The 21,650-nt window shown below is 37.2% G+C and overlaps 1 protein-coding gene across 1 annotated transcript in view; it reads right to left on the bottom strand.

Annotated features, from left to right (window-relative positions):
- Positions 1 to 21,540, bottom strand: part of LOC127866897 (low specificity L-threonine aldolase-like) — a 25,244-nt gene extending 3,704 nt beyond the window's left edge. The window contains exons 1-9 of the mRNA XM_052407748.1: positions 21,223 to 21,540; positions 11,854 to 12,020; positions 9,934 to 10,017; positions 9,480 to 9,568; positions 8,841 to 9,023; positions 6,421 to 6,558; positions 5,351 to 5,406; positions 1,800 to 1,936; positions 21 to 145 (exon numbers count right to left, since the gene is read on the bottom strand). Of these exons, the coding sequence (XP_052263708.1) occupies positions 21 to 145; positions 1,800 to 1,936; positions 5,351 to 5,406; positions 6,421 to 6,558; positions 8,841 to 9,023; positions 9,480 to 9,568; positions 9,934 to 10,017; positions 11,854 to 12,019 (978 nt within the window). The 5' untranslated portion in view covers position 12,020; positions 21,223 to 21,540. The remainder of the gene's footprint in view (positions 1 to 20; positions 146 to 1,799; positions 1,937 to 5,350; positions 5,407 to 6,420; positions 6,559 to 8,840; positions 9,024 to 9,479; positions 9,569 to 9,933; positions 10,018 to 11,853; positions 12,021 to 21,222) is intronic.
- Between the last annotated feature and the right edge of the window lie 110 nt (positions 21,541 to 21,650).

Below are 21,650 nucleotides of genomic sequence, written 5' to 3'. Positions count from 1 at the left end.
AAACAGACTAAGGATGATACCTGAAGTAGCCTGTCTGCTAGTAGATGTGCAGTTAGTCCAGGCTTCACCACTTCAAACATGACCATGTTGGTATCTACACCCTCCTCTGAGATGTGAACAACGCCTTGCCCCGCCTTTCGTGCCGCTAAATTAACAATGCAAGCATTCAAATGGATATGAATGACCCGGAAAAGAACTATTAATTTAGTGTTCAATAAATAATTGTTTGCAATCCTTAAAATATGTAATGTATATTCAAAAAGGAATAGTTGTGTAGATACTCATCAACGTTTAAATATTTTATAAACTTCATACAATTTCAGAAAATCAAAACCTATTTATTAATTATTAAAAGTTGTTTCACTATTTACTTCCCAGCAGGCAACAAATGGAAAAAGACCCATTTTCACGCGGCCTTGCTCATATAAATAATTATTTATATATTTATATATTAATTGTACTATGTCAGAACAATTACATCACACATGTTTTGATATGGTTAGTGATAACTTGGCAGTTAGTTAAATTACAGGATACAGAATGTCTTTCTGACAAGCCCTAAGTATACAGGATAGTTTTGCAAGATATTAACCGGTTAAGCTATCCAAACAACCAGTTACAATTTTTTGAAAATGTTAACAAGAGTTTGTTTTTTTTATGCTTTTTTAAGAAATACATCATACAATTTTACTTTTTGCGCATGATATTCTGCCAACTTACAAAAGTGTCTACTTCGAACAACATGCAACACCAAAGTTACACAGAGTTAATAAATAACGTGCCAACAAACAAAGTAATAAAGCAATAAATCAGTAACTTTTTGGTTACAAACAGGGGATACATTTTGATATTTTAACTTATGTTTTTTTTAACTCGCCAAAATTTAACTCGGAGTGTGGGCTATAAGCGGATGCTTGTAATTACATTTATATAACACAAATACAAACCAGTCGAGACATTGGACAGCTTATTTTGATATTTTGTTAACCAATATCTAACACTGATTGCTTGTGAAAGTAAACTATTATCAGGGTTCTCAATAACTTTTGAGCAAACAGGCCCAAATGTGAAACCAACAGGCCTACTAGGGGGGTCCGGGGGGCATGCTCCCCCTGAATTTTTTTAATTGAGCACTTGATTTCCTGCATTTTGGGCCATTTTATGGCTATTTTAGTGGTCAAACCGGCACTTAAATTTGAGCATTTTGTGTGTGAATTATATGAATTTTTGCTTTTTTTAACTAAATAAAGGTAAATGGAAAAGCTCTTTATTACTTTTGTAAAATTTTAATTCAACAGGTGATGAAGAGAACGTCAAAATATTTTACTGCTTTTTGACCGATTCCAATATGCGCCTTTTCATTGTTGTTGTTGTAATGTGTTAAGGGAGATAATGAATCGACGTCTTTGCTTAATAGCAAAAAGTAACCAAATTACCGAAAAGACACGCAAATTTAGAAAATTCAATAGTCGATTTTCCAAATCTGAGCGAATTTCAACCGGCCAAAATCAAACGGCTGATTTGGCTGGCGGCCGGCTCTTATTGAGAATCCTGTATTATAAGTAACAATGTAATCACCATTAGCATTTGTTGTTTAAATCTTGACCAGTTAACATCGTATATGTTTTATCCGAAATTATATTAGAAGTTGCAATTTACACCATCAACGATGCTACCAAAGACTGTCTGAGGTAAGTTTTAATTAATAAGCAAATTATTAAACTAATTTTGCTACCCCTTCTGATCTCTACCCTACTTTCAGCCATTGCCTTTGCCCACATTTTGCAAGTCTACCCTACCTTTCGCAATGGCTGCCGCCCACAGATGGTCCTCATACAGTCGCGGCCTCACATGTTCCAGAGAGTAGAGGGCTGCTGCAGCCAGGATGCCCACCTGACGCATGCCACCACCCAGACCCTTGCGCATTCTAAGGGCCCTGAGAGATACACAGCACAGACAAATACTCACACTTTTTTTTGGCATTTTAAGATTAATTTTACATTCTGATGGAAAATCAGCCGAAATAACAAGTTGTTCACATCCGTAAAACAAGAGGGCCTGAAAGGCCCAAAGTCGCTCACCTGAGATTCAAAGGAACTGACCTGTTCTGTGCAGCCCAAGATGTCATTAGAACAAAATGTTCTTACCAACTTTCATGACTAGTGAACACCCTGGCAGCCATGTTTTTGAACAGACCAGAACCATTTTCATACACACATCCAAGATATCATTTAAACAAATATTCTGACAAAGTTTCATGAAGCCATATAAGGAAAAATGCCCCGCTCCCTGGTGACCATGTTTTTCAAGCAACTGGAACCATTTTCGGACTTGTCCAAGAACTCTTTGGGACAAATCTTCTGACAAAGTTTCATGATGATTGGACAATAAATATGGCTTCTAGAGTGTTAACAAGGTTTACTATAGCTTTATAATGCCACGCCCCTTGGCGGCCATGCTTTTCCACCAACCGGAACCATTTGCGAACTCATCCAAGATATCATTGGTACAAATCTTGTGACCAAGTTTCATGATGATCGGACAATAAGTGTGGCCTCTAGAGTGTTAATAAGGTTTTACTTGAGCAAAATATAGCCATATAAGGAAAAATGCCCCACCCCCTACTGGCCATGTTTTTAAAGCAACCAAAACCATTTTCGAACTCATCTGAGATATCATTGGGACAAATCTTCTGACCAAGTTTCATGAAGATCCGAAAATAAATGTGGCCTCTAGAGTGTTAACAAGGTTTTACTATAGCCATATAAGGAAAAATACCCCGCCCCCAGGCGGCCATATTTTTCAACCAACCGGCATCATTTATGAACTTGTCCAAGATATTCTTGGGATGAATCTTCTTACCAAGTTCCATGAAGATCGGACAATAAATGTTGCCTGTAGAGTGTTAACAAGCTTTCACTATAGCCATATAAGGAAAAATGCCCCGCCCCTTGGCAGCCATGTTTTTCAAGCAAATGTAACCATTTTCTAACTCATCCAAGATATCATTGAGACCAATCTTCTGACCAAATTTCATGAAGATTGGACAATAAATGTGGTCTCTAGAGTGTTAACAAGGTTTTACTTATGCCATATAAAGCCGTATAAGGAAAAATAACCCGCCCCCTGGTGGCCATGTTTTTAAAACAATCAAAACCATTTTGGAACTCATCCAAGATATCATTGGGACAAATCTTCTGACCAAGTTTCATGAAGATCGGAAAATAAATGTGGCCTCTAGAGTGTTAACAAGGTTTTACTATAGCCATATAAGGAAAAATGCCCCGCCCCCTGGTGGCCATGTTTTTCAACCAACCGGCATCATTTTTGAACTCGTCCAAGATATTATTAGGATGAATCTTCTGACCAAGTTTCATATAGATCGGACAGTGAATGTGGCCTCAAGAGTGTTTACAAGATTTTACTATAGTCATATAAGGAAAAATGCCCCGCCCTTTGGCAGCCATGTTTTTCAAGCAAATGTAACCATTTTCGAACTCATCCAAGATATCATTGAGAACAATCTTCTGAACAAATTTCATGAAGATTGGACAATAAATGTGGCCTCGAGAGTGTTAACAAGGTTTTACTAAAGCCATATATAGCCATATAAGGAACAAGGGACAAAATTGTCACAAAACCAGGTTTTCATTGTGGAAAAAAATCTGATTAAAGAAGACAACTCAAACTGAACTTTTGAAATGAACAAAGAAAATTAACCCCCTTTGTAAGTTTGTTTCAAAATAAATCTATTTTAAGTTGTGGTGACCTTGACATTGGAGATATTGACGTGATTCTTTCGTGCGACACACCGTCCCATGATGGTGAACAAATGTGCCAAATAATTGTAAAATCTCACAATGAATGACGGCCCAGACAAGCTCATTTATTGCCAATTTTGACCTTTGAACTCAAAGTGTGACCTTGACCTTGGAGATATCGACGTAATTATTTTGCGCGACACACCGTCCAATGATGGTGAACAAATGTGCCAAATGATTTAAAATATGACAATGAACGACATAGTTATGGCCCGGACAAGCTTGTTCCGCCCGCCCGCCAGCCAGCCAGCCAGCCAGCCAGCCAGCCAGCCCGCCCGCATTCGCCAATCTAATAACCAGTTTTTTCCTTCGGAAAACCTGGTTAATTTTCCTTCGGAAAACCTGGTTAAAAATGCCCCGCCCCCCGGTGGCCATGTTTTTCAAGCAACTGAAACGATTTTCAAACTCGTCCAAGATGGTATTGAAATGAATCTTCTGACCAAGTTTCATGAAGATCGGACAATAAATATGGCCTCTAGAGTGTTAACAAGATTTTACTATAGCCATATATAGCCATAAAAAGGAAAATGCCCTGCCCCTTGGCAGCCATGTTTTTCGGGCAAACGTAACCATTTTTCGAACTCATCTACTATATTATTGAGACCAATCTTCTGACCAAATTTAATGAAGATTGGACAATAAATGTGGCCTCTAGAGTGTTAACAAGGCAAATGTTGACGCCGCACAACGCACGACGGACAAAAGGGGATCACAAAAGCTCATTATTAGCACATTTAGCTAAAAACACTAATTTCTCAAATAAATTTCTTTAAGCATGTGTGGGGTTGATTGGAATGCAAATTGGGCATTATTTTTAAAAAATGTTCATACACTGATGAAATCCAGAAAAATGGTATCCCATTATGGCAGAAACAAACTGCAACACATTACAAGATAGTTAAATAAATGCATATGCCATACGTGGAACCCTTGTAAGCATTGATTCCTGGTCCACCTATCTATTTCAAGGTAAATGAGATCAGGTGATGTTGGTATGCTGAAGGTATTCATAGATATCCGAACAAGTATCAAAAGCTTGCAGCAAGCAGAATTTATGTAAGAGAAAAAGTTTCATTTAGGGTAACATTCTGAATAAGCCTCAGTCCAATAGTAGGTCACTTTAAAGATCAAATTGTGGTAAGGTGATGTGGGTGTGTTGATAGTGTTAAATGCAAGTATAAAAGCTTTGCTTTAATTCAAATAATATCATTTTCGGTTAACCTTGCATAAACGTAGAGATGGACAGCTGGATGTAAAACAAACAAATGAGCATACCATATCAACTCAATACAAACTCCTTATCAGAAAATATTTTTAGAAGGCCAATAAGTATTCAAATTAAATAAAGCATGCATGAAAACACTTAGAAAATCGTCGTTGGAGGAACAATTATTTGAGACGTTATTGGAAACCTTATTAGAAATATATTGTAGCAATATCATATAAAAGATATGAAAGAATTTATTATATTTGTTTACATTTTTCTAGAAAAAAGTAACACATCTGCTATTTTGATTTATTTCACTTACTTGTCTATAAACTCTCTTGTCCCTGCAATAATAGAGCCTACAGGTGCAGCCAAACCCTGAAACAATATTGGTGGAGTGTAACAGCTTATAATCATTACACCTGGCTTCAAAATTCAGTTATTGCAGGCCTGATCCTCTTCTTTGTCTTAATTACTCACTCTACTTTCTGAGGAGGCATTAACCTGAAATCCAGGTCAACACTGTGTGTTGCACAAGAACCATGGTGGTCTTTTAAACATTTTTCTGTATCATGCACTTTCAGCCAACAAACCTAACATGTCTTCTGAGCTTGATGTGAAAAATGGAGTGAATGTGACTTGTCAATTAAAGAAAAATAAATGAGTCAGGCTTATAATATAAAATAAATGACTTGAAATATTGCTTCAGGAAAAAAACACGAAAAATCTAATATGCTATTTTTAGCAGACTGCTCCCCCCCCCTCCCCAGAAAATGGTGTTCCTTAAAGAAAGCAATCAGCCTATTTGACCTTCTAGATTAAACATTACATAAAGTGAATCACTTGAATTCAACAGTATTCATTATGATACTTATGTATTACAATATTTTTCTGACTAGTGATTGGTTGTTTTGAATTCTGCCTTCTAATCAGCTATGGTAAACTTATATTAAGAGTAACCTTGTAAGCTACAATTCTTCTATACATATATTTAAGTGTTGCTCATGTGTCAGACCAATCAAAATGTAGGCTATATTCCTTGTTTGCAGATATTAAATAAAATCGTATTGGCTGAGAAGGGTTTGTGAGAGTACGAATTTACCTCGCATGTTCTTAGTATAACCGTTTACCATTTAGATACCTATTTTAACGCATTTGTAGTCCCTTAGAAACTTATATTTAATTTAAGTCTTTTCTTCCTAGATTCAAGTTTTTAAGGATTCATTTCCAAGCCTTAGATACTGATGAGCAGCAAACAGCATAAAACCTCAACAGACTGCAAGTTACTCGCAGGCTGTTCTGGTTCTATGCTGTTTGCGCATTTCTGAGAGGGAAAGGGATAACTTAGGCATAAAAGCCTGCTAGAAAACCCAGACCCATTGATTATCTCACCTTGGAGAAGCACATGTTGACACTGTCGCTGTATTTGAGTATCTCAGACACATGGACCCCCAGAGCCTCAGCTGCATTCAGAATTCTTGCACCGTCTGTGTGGACTACACAGTTGTTCTCATGGGCAATCTGGTACACCTACAGTGAGGGAACAAACTTGCTTATAAGGTAAATTCTTTTGCTAAATGTGAAATAAGAAAACATACTGATATTATAGATAATACAATGTACTAGGTTAGTGATGAATACAGATAAGTTCCAGAGTTGTTCTTGCTGTTTTAATCCTAGCAAAAATGACAAACTGTATGTGACAAAAACTGACAACTATCTGGTAATTTGTTAATCTGATAATTTTAGCAACCAGCATAGGATTGTAGTTTAAAGCAGTTACATAAAACAATCATTTATGACCTTATGATCTAAAACATAGCTAAGTAGGTGTATTCTTTTCCAAACAAGTAAACACTAAACCAATTTGCTTTTCCAAACAAGTAAACACTAAACCAATTTGCATGATTGTAGGTAGCAGCCACCTCAATATATCATGTGGAAAGTTATGTCCTGTAATAATGACCAGGTGACCTTGACCTTTGACCTGAAAATTTATAGCCGTCATTCAAGTAATAAGCATACCAGGTAAAGGTGTTTTCTATGAATAATAAACAAATTCCTTAATACAAACTAATGTGACCTTGACCTTTGACCTTAATAAAAAGTTTTTATTTCTTGCGTATGACCCTTACATCAACTTGCTTGATCTTATGTGTTAGAAAATAACACACACACAAAAACAAAATTGCATGATTGTAGGTTAAAGCGTTAAAAACACTGCAGCAACGAATTTCTTGTAAGAGTCTGTGACCTTTGACCTATTGACTTCAAAATCATTTGCAATCAAAACATACATTTTCATGATAGTATGCCGAATTATTCTAAAGAAATTTTGGGGAAATAAATTAACTGATACAAGCTCCTCTCTTTGACCTGTGATCTATCGACCCAAAATCAACTGGTGTTTTCCTACAAACTATCATTCCATCAGTGTTCACCGGAAGCACCGGCAGCGGGCAATTTCACCAGTTTCATTCTGTCAAGATGCCGGCTACTATCCCCAAAATATGAATTGAAATGGTGCAAATACACCAGTTTTATTGCTTAGTCGCCGGCTACTTTGAAAATATAACTGGCTTCTGAATTTTTTTTGGAGAACACTGTTCCACGTGCCTCATAGTTGGTAACAATGGTCTACTTAATATCAAATGGAAGCAAAAGGTCTATTGACAGACAGACCTCACAAATGACATACCTACCGACATATAGAATATAAGCATAATTCACATATATATTTGATGTTTGCCTATCACACTGTCCTTTTTTACCTACCGACCAACATACAGGTGCAAAGAATATACCCCAGCTTTTTCAAATGGGGGAGGAAAACAATAGTAATGGTGTGAAAAACAAGGTTAACACACAGCATACCGTAATTACTCTATGTTTTCTGACACTTAATTTTTTGTATTTTTTTTCGTGTCTGAAAACTTAGATACAAAAAATATTCACAAAATACAGGTGTCTCAAATGTTAGAGTCGAAAATTGAAGTGTCCGAAATTAGCGTCAATTGTATCAACAACTACCGGTAATTGCACGCACTTGTAAAATACCATGCCGTATAGTATAAATTACAATTATATATGTTTGCACTGCATTTTAAATTATTTTTAATGCTTAATTTATTTGACAGAAGTTACTACAAGGTTGTACTTTGACCAACAAGTTCAAAGATGAGCATGTGATGTACCGATACTCGCTAGTATGAACCTGTTATTAACGCAATAAAAAAAAGCAAACTATGAATTCTTTGTTTGTTCATTTCCGATAGTTGTTGTCTAACACCTTCCATTGTTCGTAAAACTTGCAATAGGGTGCATCACACTTTGAAGCATATAGTATTTGTCACAGTTATTTTACTGAGAAGGGGTAGTTCCATTGCGGTAGATAATGGAACTGTTAATTGGCACTACCCCTGGTAATTGTCATAACGCTTATGCTATCGGGCAAACCATTATTTAATACCGGTCTGTTGCTCTCAGTCATGCACCTGCCATGTTTTATGATGTTAATCTGGTTGTAAAATGATCGAAGTGTGTGTAATACAGTGTTCGATATCGAAAACAGGGCCGAAATTTGGTAAAATAGCGCTGTAAAATATACTGTCCGAAAACTTAGGGACATAAATTATTGACGAAAACTTGTGTGTCCGAAAATTAAGAGTCACAAAAAATTATTATTTTTGCTAAAAAAAGGGGTGTCCGAAAACTTAGAGTGTCCGAAAACATAGAGTAATTACGGTAGTTTAAATTATAGGCCAGATTATGGGATAGAAATCATCAGCATTTCGGACAAATCATTGAATTACCTGTTTTACAAAGTCTAATGGTAGAGCTTTTCCTCCACAAAAGTTGTGAGAGTTTTCAAGGCATATCATTCTAGTGTTGGGCTGGTGAACGTCGTGGGTGGGGCGTATCAGGCGACGCAGTTCATTCAAATCAAACGTTCCATCAGGAAGATTCTGTATTGTCCTTGGAATGACCCCTGCAAACTAAACAACAGGCCTCTAATTTTAATGAATTTGGGGAAACACATCTGCCTTAATGGAGGTTTCTTGTTTGACTAAATTCGCACATCATTTTACTGGATATTAGGAATCTGATTTGACTGAATATGGCCATTCAGATTTTATTGAATTTCAAGAAATTTATTTGACTGATTTTGTGGAATCTTAATTGAATGAATTTGGTGAATTTCTTTTGACTGAATTAGGTCAAAAACATTGAGTGAACGTGGGAAATCATTTTACTGAATTTGTTGAATCTCTTTTGTCTTCATGGGAAAAGTCGTTTTACTCAGTTGGTAAATCACATTGGTCTGAAACTTTGGGAGTTTATTTTTACTTTATATGGGGAAATAACTGTTTTATTGTGCCTTTCTATCTTCTGAATGACATATCAGATTGGCCAACATTTAGCACTTAAAATCAGATTGGGCATAAAGATACCTGAGCAATGCCCGCCTGTTCGTTGAGAAGAATGTGTGCCTTGTGACCTACAATAGCCTCCAAACCTCGCTCCCTACAGTGCACAAGTACTGAAAAAGACATTACCCATATTACATGTATACATAGGGATAATAGACATTTTAGAGGTTTTTAATGCCAGAAAAAGTAATCAAAATATGTTAATGTGTGGCATGAGTGCTTTTACGCATTTGCATGGCCTCTGCAAACATGCTAGTAAAGCATGAAAACATTTGTATAGAGTGATAAATATAAAATACAATAAAAACTGTCAATGGGTTAAAAGCTACAAAACAAATTCAATAAACAAAACCATATTTCTAAAGCAAAAATGATAAAATATATTTTTGGGTTAGAATCACAAAGACCCACGGGCAATGGCAACAACTGCAGGATAAGATGATATAAAAAAAAGTTTTTTACACTTAGTGCTTACTTGATATCAGGTTTCCCATGGTCCCAGTTGGTACAAACAAAGCAGCTTCCATGCCAAACATTTCTGCACATCGACGCTGTAGTTCTGTTAATCACAACACTAAAATTTTAAATTATACAAATATAAAAAGAGAAATTGTAATATTTAATTATTTAATCAATATATGAAATTTTTCCTCCACTACATGTATATAGCTTCAATACACATGTCATAGGTTCTTGTTTTGTTTATGTTTTCATCTACAATATTTGTATTTTATTTTAATTCAGCCTAAAATATTGGTAAGATTTGGATTTCTGTTACTTAAAACTAAAACCTATGGAGAACCATGCAGGCCTTTTCTGATCATTTTGTGAATTCTACCAATGACATTATCATCCAATAATTTTTATTCTTAATTGGATAAAAAACAGTTTGAACTGTGGTGATAAAATTTTACATAAAACAGATAAATCTTAACATAAACATATCAATAAAGTAAATATATCAACTTAAAAACCCTTTAGTTCTAGACTTGTAATCTCTATAACTAAACATTGAACAGACACATAATTGATTGGTTATTTTGACTGGAGTTGGGGGAAAAAGACTTTTTGCCATTTAGAATACTCCAAGAGGTCTAACATTTGTAAACCATTTTGCGTAATTTTATTACCAGCTTCAAACGCAACCGATAAATGATTTGTGTAAACTTAACTTAAACCTTTAAGACTTTTTTCAAACATACACAAAATGCGATTTTGGATGAAATAACAGGCAGCAATTTTTTTTGCCCAATTGGGAAAAGTACCGATACCTGCCCAATTCAGAAAATTGTGCACCAAAAAACACTCCCCTGAAACTGGGAACATTTGCATCATGAAGTCTTCACATTCGGAAGTTGGTGAATTTGATTTTTGCTCCCAACTACATTAAAATTGATAACTAAATGTTGTCAAGTTGTAAATATTATATTTACTTAGGTTCAAGCCATAGAGCTGCATAGGAAGCTAACTACATGTTTTCTTTTAGAAACCTTCAATCAATTGGGATGTTTTTTACAGCAATTGGAAAATGTGTAGTTTATTCCTAATTTGGAAAGTGCCTTTTTATGGTACTTTACAAAGAAGGAAAAATATTGGTGACAGGAGTTTAGAGACTTGTATAAACCGTCCCAGACCTGCAACCTTTCAGCAATAGCTTGTTTATATTTGTTGAAGTATATTCTTTAATTCAATATATTAATTATATTAATTATTCTTCATACCTACTTGTGTCTCATGACTGAAATACTGTTGAAAATGTTGAAAAATCTAAATAAACAAACAAACATATAAAAATAATTTAGAAATTATACATGCATGATAATTAATGGCATTGGTTTTGGTAAAATGTGCATTTTTATATATAACTTAGATCACAGAGACTGAAATATAATGGCAATCAGTTAACCTAGTGCAGTTACAAACCATATAGCTAGGCACAACCATGTCATTGACTGGCAGGGGGTGAAAGTGATTGATAGGGAAAACAACACCGCACTCAGAAAACTTAGGGAATCGGTTGCGATAGCTAAGGGGGGACGGGTAATGAACAGGGACGAGGGGGGCTACCAACTGAGCCCCATCTACAGGCCTTTGTTTACTGCTGGGAACCATTCCGGCAGTAAACCCGCCCTGTGACGTGCATTTCCCGCAAAGTCACAGTCTGATGAAGATTCACCAATGGTGGATCAAAACTGTCACAGTATGTGAAAAATTTCTTGGAATGTACATAGAAACTGTTAAATAATTGATCAATGAAATTCAGAATGAAAGAAGCATTAAATTTCTATTCAAGGTTACAACTTTCTGAGTTAACCTCTATAACTTCTCACAAATAATAGTTAAGTGTCCATGCATTCAAACAACAGTTGTCAAGTAAATGTACAATCTTACACACCATTCACTGTGGGATCTTCCCCGTAAACATCATCACCTACGACTGCCTCTGCAATGGCCTGCCGCATTCCTGCGGAGGGGCGGGTAATCGTGTCGCTGCGGAAGTCAATCACCGTGACCTGGTCGCCGTTGGCAACAGGAACTGCTGAGGAGCTTGAGTAGGCCATCCTATGTAACCAATAACTGTTTCTGATGAACTGAAGCAGATGACATTCGAATGCCTGATATCCAATAGAATAATTTTCAGAGCATTTTTAGGATAACTGAAAAAGTATTTCAGTCCTATAATTGTGGTAAGGTAACCTTTTTGATTTTCCAAATATTAGTATGAATGCTTATGTACATACATTGCCCATCATATAACAAATAATAAATATGTTGATTTCAATAATTGAATAATTGGCAGTGATGCATTATATATTCATTCTAGTTCGATTTGTAGCAAAAGGTTTGTAGATTTGTTCACAATTTTTTAACGCAAAAGTAACATCTCAATGATAAGTTTATAACAGTTTCTGATTAGAAAAAAGGGATTGTAAATTGTCAAACATTCGTATGAATCATTTTTAATGTTTGCATAAACAGCTGCTGCAAAAGATATAGCATCTGCATTTCTAGAAATAATAGTTAAAAAATAACAACACAGAAGACTTCCTTCTAAATGAATAAATCGATGTCAGTTCACGCAAGTCCACCGTAAAGCTAGCTAAAGAACTGACTGACTAATCGGGTTGTTTACCCTCAGGACTTCGGTTTATGAACCATTGCCCGAGCACACTGCTTAACATAAAACTGCATAAAAAGGTGGAAAACGGCCATAAAATGGACAGCCCGATTTTACTGGGCTGTACCATTGATCAAAATAGAAAGCTTTGCAGTGTTGGTGCGGTGCTTTAATAAAAATCTATTGGTTTAATAATATCTATACTTTACTTATTCGAAAAGCGTTAAAAACGCAGTCCTCAATAAAATTAATAAAAAGTAATGTCTTGCCTAAAGCTGTAAGAAAGTGGTGTTTTCATTGGTTGACAGTATTTAAATGCATGGCTCTGATTGGTTATCTCTGTCACGTCCTCACAAACGCAAGTAGGTCAATCCGTTTTGGGATGAAAATTTCACACAAAGAACGACCTTGACATGGCGTCTGCTCTTTCACGGACGTGACAGAAATAACCAATCATAATGTTTGCGTCTGCTCTTTTGCACTTTTAAAATGTAAACAAAGCATATGAAACAAGAAGGAATAATTACATCTATTACTACTTGAATCTGTTTGAATTTAATATGATTGGTATATGTTATTTAAACTATTATGATGAAGTTATATTAATATTATTGTTACTATTTTTATTATTATTATATATATGTTGTCTGTGTTGAAAAGAGAGAAAAGGAGGAGAATAGCCCAATTTTTATAAGTATTGATGGTAAAAACACATACTATTATATGCCGTATCATCATTACTAGACCCATTGTTCAGTATTTACTGCAATGGGTTGTTGGAGTCTTTAAACTTTGTGATCTGTGTTTTAAATGTTAAAATCCAAATAGGATTACTTTTAGTATAATGCCTATAGAAAAGTAAAGGAATACACGGATGTGTAATATGTTTGAAAAACAAAAACAAAATAATAATATTTAAGGATTTTCCAGATAACAAAGTGGTTTAACATTGCCACTATATATTTACATACATAGTAAATTACCAGAATTAGTTGTATATTTAAGGTTTAAATGAAATGTCTTACAACAAGATCTAATCGATGGGAAAATATGCTTATTTACGAACATTAATTAGTAGGAGTGTTAGAGCCTGATTTAATAGCTCTAATATGTAAATTGAATTTGCATGTAGACATGCAATTATATGGAGAAAAAAAGAAAAAAAAAAAGAAAACAGATAATAAATATAACACGGCAAGCGACTTGTTTTCTATAGACAAAGAAGTAAATCACGTGTGGGTTATTCTACAATAAATTACGGGCGGAGCTTAATGTTTCGAAAATAGTTCCGAATAAGCAAATAATATTTTGCAGTAAAATGCACGTGCTAAAACCCGCACTTAAAGAAATGTAATAAATGTAGCATGTATATAATTGTAATGAAACAACAAATTGTATAAATGGTGATAAGTGGCATAACCACGCCTACAAAGAATGTTATTTGTTAGGAAACGTACTTAAGAAAACATTTATAGCATGCCAGCTTTTCAGTAGCATCAATAAACTTGACGCCATTTAGTTCCTATGATTGTTGTTTTCTATGAAGGTGACGTCATTTTCAAAATATTTATGAATGAAAACGACGTCAAATGTTTGTACAATTCAATGACGTCACTAAATAGTGAACTTTGTACTAAGAACAGCAAAGTATTGAAAGATATAGTTCACGTCCTAAAGCTTGAACCAAATCAATCAGAATAGTGTTAGAATCGAAATAATATTTTTTATGATGGTTTGTTGTTGAATAACCCACAGTAAGGAGTATAGATACGTGTTATCAATTCACTCGTGCTTCGCACTCGTGATTTAATTCCTACGCATCTATACTCCTTACTGTGGGTTATTCGACAACAAACCATCATAGAACAAGATGCGTTTGTGAAACACAATGTCCCCCTATATGACGTTTGACCTTGAAGGATGACCTTGACCCTTCACCACTCAAAATGTGCAGCTCCATGAGATACACATCCATTTCAAATATAAAATTGCTAGCTTCCATATTGCAGAAGTGACATTACATGAGCAATTTTGACCCATATATTTGACCTTGAAGGATGACCTTGACCTTTCACCACTCAAAATGTGCAGCTCCATGAGATACACATGCATGCCAAATATCAAGTTGCTATCTTCAATATTGCAAAAGCATTCATAAAATAAGCGATTTGGGCCATATATATTTGACCTCTGACCTTGAAGGATGACCTTGACTTTTCACCACTCAAATTGTGCAGCTCCATGAGATACACATGCATGCCAAATATCAAGTTGCTATCTTCAATATTTCAAAAGTATTCATAAAATAAGCGATTTGGGCCACATATATTTGACCTCTGACCTTGAAGGATGACCTTGACCTTGACCTTTCACCACTCAAAATGTGCAGCTCCATAAGATACACATGCATGCCAAATATCAAGTTGCTATCTTCAATATTACAAAAGTATTCATAAAATGAGCGATTTTGGCCACATATATTTGACCTCTGACCTTGAAAGATGACCTTGACCTTTCACCACTCAAAATGTGCAGCTCCATGAGATACACATGCATGCCAAATATCAAGTTGCTATATTCAATATAGCAAAAGTTATTGCAAAATGTTAAAGTTGGCGCAAACCAACCAACCAACAGACCAACCAACAGACAGGGCAAAAACAATATGTCCCCCACTACTATAGTGGGGGACATAAAAATATTATTTCTTAAATAACACATAGGGAGTATAACTCTCAAATCAATATTAATGTTGCAATTGAGTTTTTAAAGTTATTAAGAATTGTAATGTGTATAAATTTATGTATGTGGCTCAATGTTAAACACTTGCAGACAGGGAATATAGCCGTAATGCTCCAACGTAAGACCCTGTCTTATGGAACTTAAAGAGGATTGGGCTATGGAGAAGAGAAGTCCCCCCAGAGTGGCGTTAAAACAATATTTAAAAGTGAGATTAGTAAAAACCCTTATATGTTAAGGGTAATGACTTACGTGTCTCCAAACGGTCACCTTTATAGGGCCACATAAAAATAAAGGGTAAAACAATGTGCTTTACAGTTAAAGATGAGACAAAACAACTAAATCTGTACAAAAAGTACATTATTTACAATATGTACAGTACTATATGCGTTTATATATTTAAAATACAAGTTGCCACCCTAGAAGGTTGAAAGAAGAAGAGATTTTGGAAGTGTAGGCCGGTGTGAGTGGGGGAAAAATCCAGCAGGGGTGATGTCACAGACTGTTGAACTAAGGGAGATTATTGTGGGGATGGAGTCCACAACAGTTGTTTCCCCAGGACTAGAGGGAGTGCACGGTAGATGAAAAATAGTTTAAATACAATTGAAGGAAAATTGAAAAGAGTATGATGTAAAATGCTAAAAAAGACCAAATATTACCTAGATGCAGCAAAAAAAACCAAAAAAACAAAAAGCTCTAATCCAACCAATATTATTTATATATTGGGGATAACAATGGAGGAAATAGTACTAAAGTACCTTGTCTGGTATGTAAAATGGCAATTAAACAGAAAAACCGAGGCAATTTGCTATATAAAATAGCAATTTAACATAAAATTAAGGAAATTTGCTATCTAAAATAGCAATTTTAACAAGAATTAGTGTAATAAAGAGTATAAAGTTTGCTATGATGTAGAAATAGCAGTATTAAGAAAAAAATTAAAGCAATTTGCTATATAAGATAGCAGTTTCACACAAAAATAAGGAAATTTGCTACACAAAATAGCAGTTTTAACAAAATTTAATGTAATAAAAGGTACAAAATTTGTTATGAGCAAAAATTAGCAATACCGTAGGTTTCCACGTATAGCGCGCAGTGTTTTACCTCCAAAATTCAAATTAAAAAGCTGGTGCGCGCTATACATTGATACAACTTTATTCTGGCTGCTAAATTGGTAAAAAATATGTTGTGTAATCGTAAATAATCAAAATGGCCGCCATGTTTTTTTCCCAGAAAAACTACCACCCTATAATCATACAGACTGAGGGGCCATTGTCGAAACAACAAGAAGTCGCTACTGGTAGATATGAATGTGGTAGAAGAAGTTTTGGTCAAAAATAAATTTGCTTTAATAAACTTGCGGACATTTCTTTGTTTGTGTTTTTACACTTCTTTATTGATGAATTCCGATGGGGATTGTTGTCGACATTCCAGAGAGCAGGCAAGGGTAGGTGCAAACGAGGTCTTTTTTGCTGAGTCACAATGCTTGCTGAGTATCTGTCAGGCGGCCTGAGGGTTTTCGCGGGTCTGGTAAAAGTATGTCGACGGGAAGACAAATTGTCGGTCCGGAGATTCCACTCACCCACGACAAATTTCTTTGTCAGAGAGTAGATCTCAGTAGGTGCCAGGGGTTCCCCAGCATCTACGGCCCCCCTCAAGAGGCCCTCCTTGGCCCCCCTGTCGGCCTGCTCATTCCCACTGATGTTGACATGTGCTGGACACCAAACTAATGTGACCTTTAAAGATTTATCTAGGCACTTTTGATGAAGTTCCAAAATGCTAGCTAAAATATCAGGCCTAGATCTGCTATTTCTGTTTTTTATAGACTCGAGAGATGACATTGAGTCTGATAAAATAGCAGCTTTAGTAGGTTTATTAACCAATATCCAGCACAAAGAGTATTTAATTGCCAAAAGTTCTGCTGTAAAAATAGAGAGATTGTTGCTGAGCCTGTGCGTTTTGGTAATATTTTTTTAAGGAATTACAAAAGAGTTGGCTACCAAACCAGAGTTAGGGCATTTGGAGCCGTCAGTGTAGATTTTTAGATGCTCAGCTTACATATTATCTATAAGAGAGAGAGCTTCTGACTTGATGAGTTGTGGCAAGTCAGTTTTCTTTATTTTATTAGAGAGTGATAGGTCAACATTAATGGGTCCAAGCGTCCAGGGGGGGGGGGGGCCTTGGAGGGCCTCAGGTCTGCTACAGGTACCTTGTGGAGGCCGGCATCTTCAACAAGGGTCTTAATACTCGCACCAAATGGTAGGGCAACATGCTTAAGCTTAAGTATTTTCCCCTTGATGAAGGTGCCAGTCCCGACAAGTTTGTTAACGGGGTTTGAACCATGCCGAGACTTAGCCCTGACCCAGAAGTTAAGGGACTGTTGTTTTCTGCGCAAGTCAAGAGGTAGCATACCGGCCTCCTCTTCAAGCAGTGCACCCGGTGTACAGTTTAGGGCTCTCAGAGCTATCCTAAGGGCCTTGTGTTGAATGGCATCGACCATTTTTAGGGCGTTTGGCTTTGCACATGCATAGATCTGGGCTCCATAATCTAGCTTTGGACGTATAAGGGACTTGTTAAGAGGCTATTTTTATCTGACCCGAAACCTGTGCCTCTTGACATTCTCATTAAATTAAGGTCCCTTTCGCACCTTTCTGCCAAATATTTGAAGTGGTGAGTAAAAATTAACTGTTTATCTAGGTACATACCTAGAAATTTCACCACTTTTTCAAAGATAATTTTGGTGCCGCCTAAATTTAAGTCCAAAGAGTGCTGAATTTGGTCGCCAAATAGTACTCCTACTGTTTTGGTTGGAGAAATTTTGAATCCACATTCAATTGCCCATTTCCATATGGAGTCTAAGCCTGCTTGAGCCCTCTTTTGCAGGCATAACATGTTAGACCCCTTTAACCAAGTTCCTGAGTCATCAGCAAACTGGGAGATAACCATTCCTGAGTCTTTTAGGGCATCAGGTAGACCGTTTACGATGAGGGAGAACAGAGTCGGGGATAATACGGACCCCTGGGGGGTTCCAAGATCAGTAATGGCTACCTCTGATAACTCCCCATCGACCCTGACCTGGATTTTACGACCCTCTAGGAAAGCTCTGAGGTAGTGGAAACAGTATCCAGTGATTCCATAGTCAGCTAGCTTTTTTAATAAGCCAAAGGTCCATGTTAAATCAAAGGCGGCCTGAAGGTCCAAAAAATTGCTAATACTGATTGCCCTTGATTTTTTGCAGAAAGAATATCATGTTGTAATCTAGCTAGCTGATCTAGAGTGGATCGCCCCTTCCTAAAGCCAGACTGGAAGGGGTTTAGTATGTTATTTGATTCCAATAAGTGTTCTAATCTATTTTTGACCATTATTTTTAATAATTTACCTGCGTGTGATGTTAAACTTATTGGACGATATGAGTTTGGATCATTTTTGTCCTAACCGGGTTTAGGAATTGGAATCACTGTGGCCAACTTCCACTCTGGTGGTACCTTGCCTGTCCTATACACCTGATCGAATAGGCTAAGCCAAATTTTGAGAGTTATGGCTGGCATATTTTTAAACATTAAATATGCTATTTTGTCAGGCCCCGTGGCGGTGTTGCTCCTGGTGTTAATGGCTCTTAATAATTCTGTTATAGTAAATGGTAAATTGAGAGGCGTGCTGTTGTCCCCAGGCTCATTTAAAATATTTTTGTGCTCAGTCTCAAACCGCTTTTGATAATTCAAAGTTTCAACGGGAAGGTTTGAGTCACTGGAGACATATTGTAAGTGTCGTACCAAAAATTGAGCCTTTTCCCTTGGGGTAGTGGCAATTTCGCCTTTGTATTTAAGTAGCGGTACAGGGGTGAATGATTTTCCTTTAATTCTGTGAATTTTTTGCCAAAAATCCCCAGAATTTTTCTTATTAATAATTGCTGAATCACGGAATTCTTTCCAATTTTGAGTTTTTGCATCCAAAATAACCCGCTTTGCCTGATTTTCGAGGGACCTATAATTAAGAAGATTATGCTCAGCGGAGTTCTTTTTAATAATTTTTAAAGCTTTTTTACGGGCCTGTACCGCCTTGGAGCACGCCTCATTCCACCACGGGACCCTATTTCTGGCCTTAACCTTGCCGGAGGAGACCGGTATGCTACATTCCGCTATGGACAGTATCTTGCTTGTTAAGATGTTACAAAACAGATTTGAGTCCTGAGAGTGAACATCTGCAAGGGAGAGATCTGAGCAGAGGTCCCTATACTGGGCCCAATTAGCTTTTTCCAATAAAAATTTTTGCTCTCCTGAGCATTGAGCCTCAGTTCCCTGTGCAATATAGTTGAGCAGGGTAACCTGTTGTGGGAGGTGATCAGATCCCATGGTATCATTAACGGTTGCCCATGCAGAAACACTTGCTATCCTGGCATTAACAGCAGTAAGGTCAATGTGGGAGTTTAAACCAGTGGGGTTAAGTATGGTTGGAGAACCGTCATTGAGCAGTATAAGGTCTTGCTCGTCCAACCATTCTATAACCGCCCGACCTTCTGCATCTGAATTGTTGGAACCCCAAGCAGGGTGATGTGCATTAAAGTCCCCTGTGAATATTACGTCATAGGGTACTTTAATGGTCCTTAATTCCTTAAAGAGGCCGTTCAGGGTTTCAAGATCACATCCTCTTGAATATAAATTGACCAGGATAAGAGGCCGTTCTTGTCAATAACCAATTTAATTGCTAATGCCTCAATAGCAGTGCTACCATCAGATTTAAATTGGTTGTTCACTCCCTGGTGTTCATAATTTATTGAGTTTTTAATATATATGGCAAGGCCACCAGCAATATTATGGTTTAAAATACCAAAACTTTTAAATTCACAGTTGTACCCAGGTATATGTTTTACTGTACTATTGGAAAATTAGGTTTCCTGTAAGCATAGGATATGAGTATTAGGGTTATTATCAGTAAAATACTTTAACTCTGTAAGTTTGTTGGCGGTAAGACCACTGACATTGAAAGAAATGATTTGCCGATTACTGTCCATAGTGGTGTGAAATTAACTTGCGTTTAAACTGATTAATTTTATGATGTGGAGATTTAACTCCAAGTTTATGGCCAGCACAGGCCCCTTTGAGTTTCGCAGGGGTCCTAGCAAGTCGAACAGGTTTCTTGTTTACAGAGAGGGGGCCGCCGGCCGGGGGGGGGGGGGGGGGGGGGGCATTCTTGATCTGCTATTATTGGAGGATCCCCAGTTCCGGAATGGATTTTATTAGTTAGGGATTTATCAGGGGGGATGACCTTTGTTAGTGATTCTCTGCAATTTTTGAACCGAGAATCAATTTTGTTATAAATGTAGGAGATAACACGACTCCCAGTGGGCTTTTTCTGGTCTTTAAGTATCTCAGCAACCAGATCCGCCAGCTCGCTAAGATATATTTTCCTATATATGGGACCTGTTGCTGGCGGATCCTTGATTTTGATGAATGAATCCCCAGCAAACGAGTTACGTCTGCTGGTGTTGTCGGCAGGGGAGCTCATTGGGGATGTCTGGGAGTCAACCATTTTGGGACAGTTAGGAGGGACACTAACTCGGGGCTCCTCCTCTATTTCGCAGACACCAGAGATAGTGAGATTCTCCAATATACTGGAGTGCACCGACACCAGAGAGTCTCTCTCCGTCACATCAAACATGCAGTCGTCCGACAGTGTAGGGCCACTACAGGTGGTGTCGCTAGCACCGTCGGTCAATGGGGTGGACGGAGAGGACCCCCTGGTAGCCACAGGAGGGCTTCTCTGAATGGGTGAATCCCCCTGGATAGGCGATACAGGGGTGGTGGTGCGTAAATCTGGTGTGTGATTGGATACCGGTTCCACAAAAGTAACCTTAGGGGGGGTTCCCTATTTATAGGTTGAGGGGGGGGGGTACTCTTACCCACTAACCTCTCAACTATAGGACATGTCCTCCCGGAATGGGGCGAGATAATACCGGTGGAGGCATGTTTGGGTGATGACGTGGAACCGGTTGTGGTGGTTGTGTTCCGGGCGCCCACGCTGTGGTTCACAGTGTCAGGTGCAAATAGCCTGCTCTCCGCTTCGGACCAGGTGACCCCATAAAAGTTAGCAAAGGTGGCTATAGAAACAGCCCTCTTATAGGAGGGGCACCCCTGGTAGGATGCGGAGTGCTGGCCGCCACAGTTGGCGCACGAACGAAGCTTGTTGACTACCACGAAAACACATTGCAAGCATGCATAAAACGGCGCCCCATACGTTAACTATTCTTGCAAATCCCCCAAACTGTCTTAGACATTCTTTCCGACAATCTGCCTAAACTTGGCTTATAACAAAAGTGTAAATTGATACCGTTTTAA

The sequence above is a fragment of the Dreissena polymorpha genome, chromosome 2 (genome assembly GCF_020536995.1).
Source record: "Dreissena polymorpha isolate Duluth1 chromosome 2, UMN_Dpol_1.0, whole genome shotgun sequence".
Lineage (NCBI taxonomy): Eukaryota > Metazoa > Mollusca > Bivalvia > Myida > Dreissenidae > Dreissena > Dreissena polymorpha.
The sequence above is the reverse complement of the archived record's forward strand: the minus strand, read 5'-3'. Positions and strand labels throughout refer to the sequence as shown.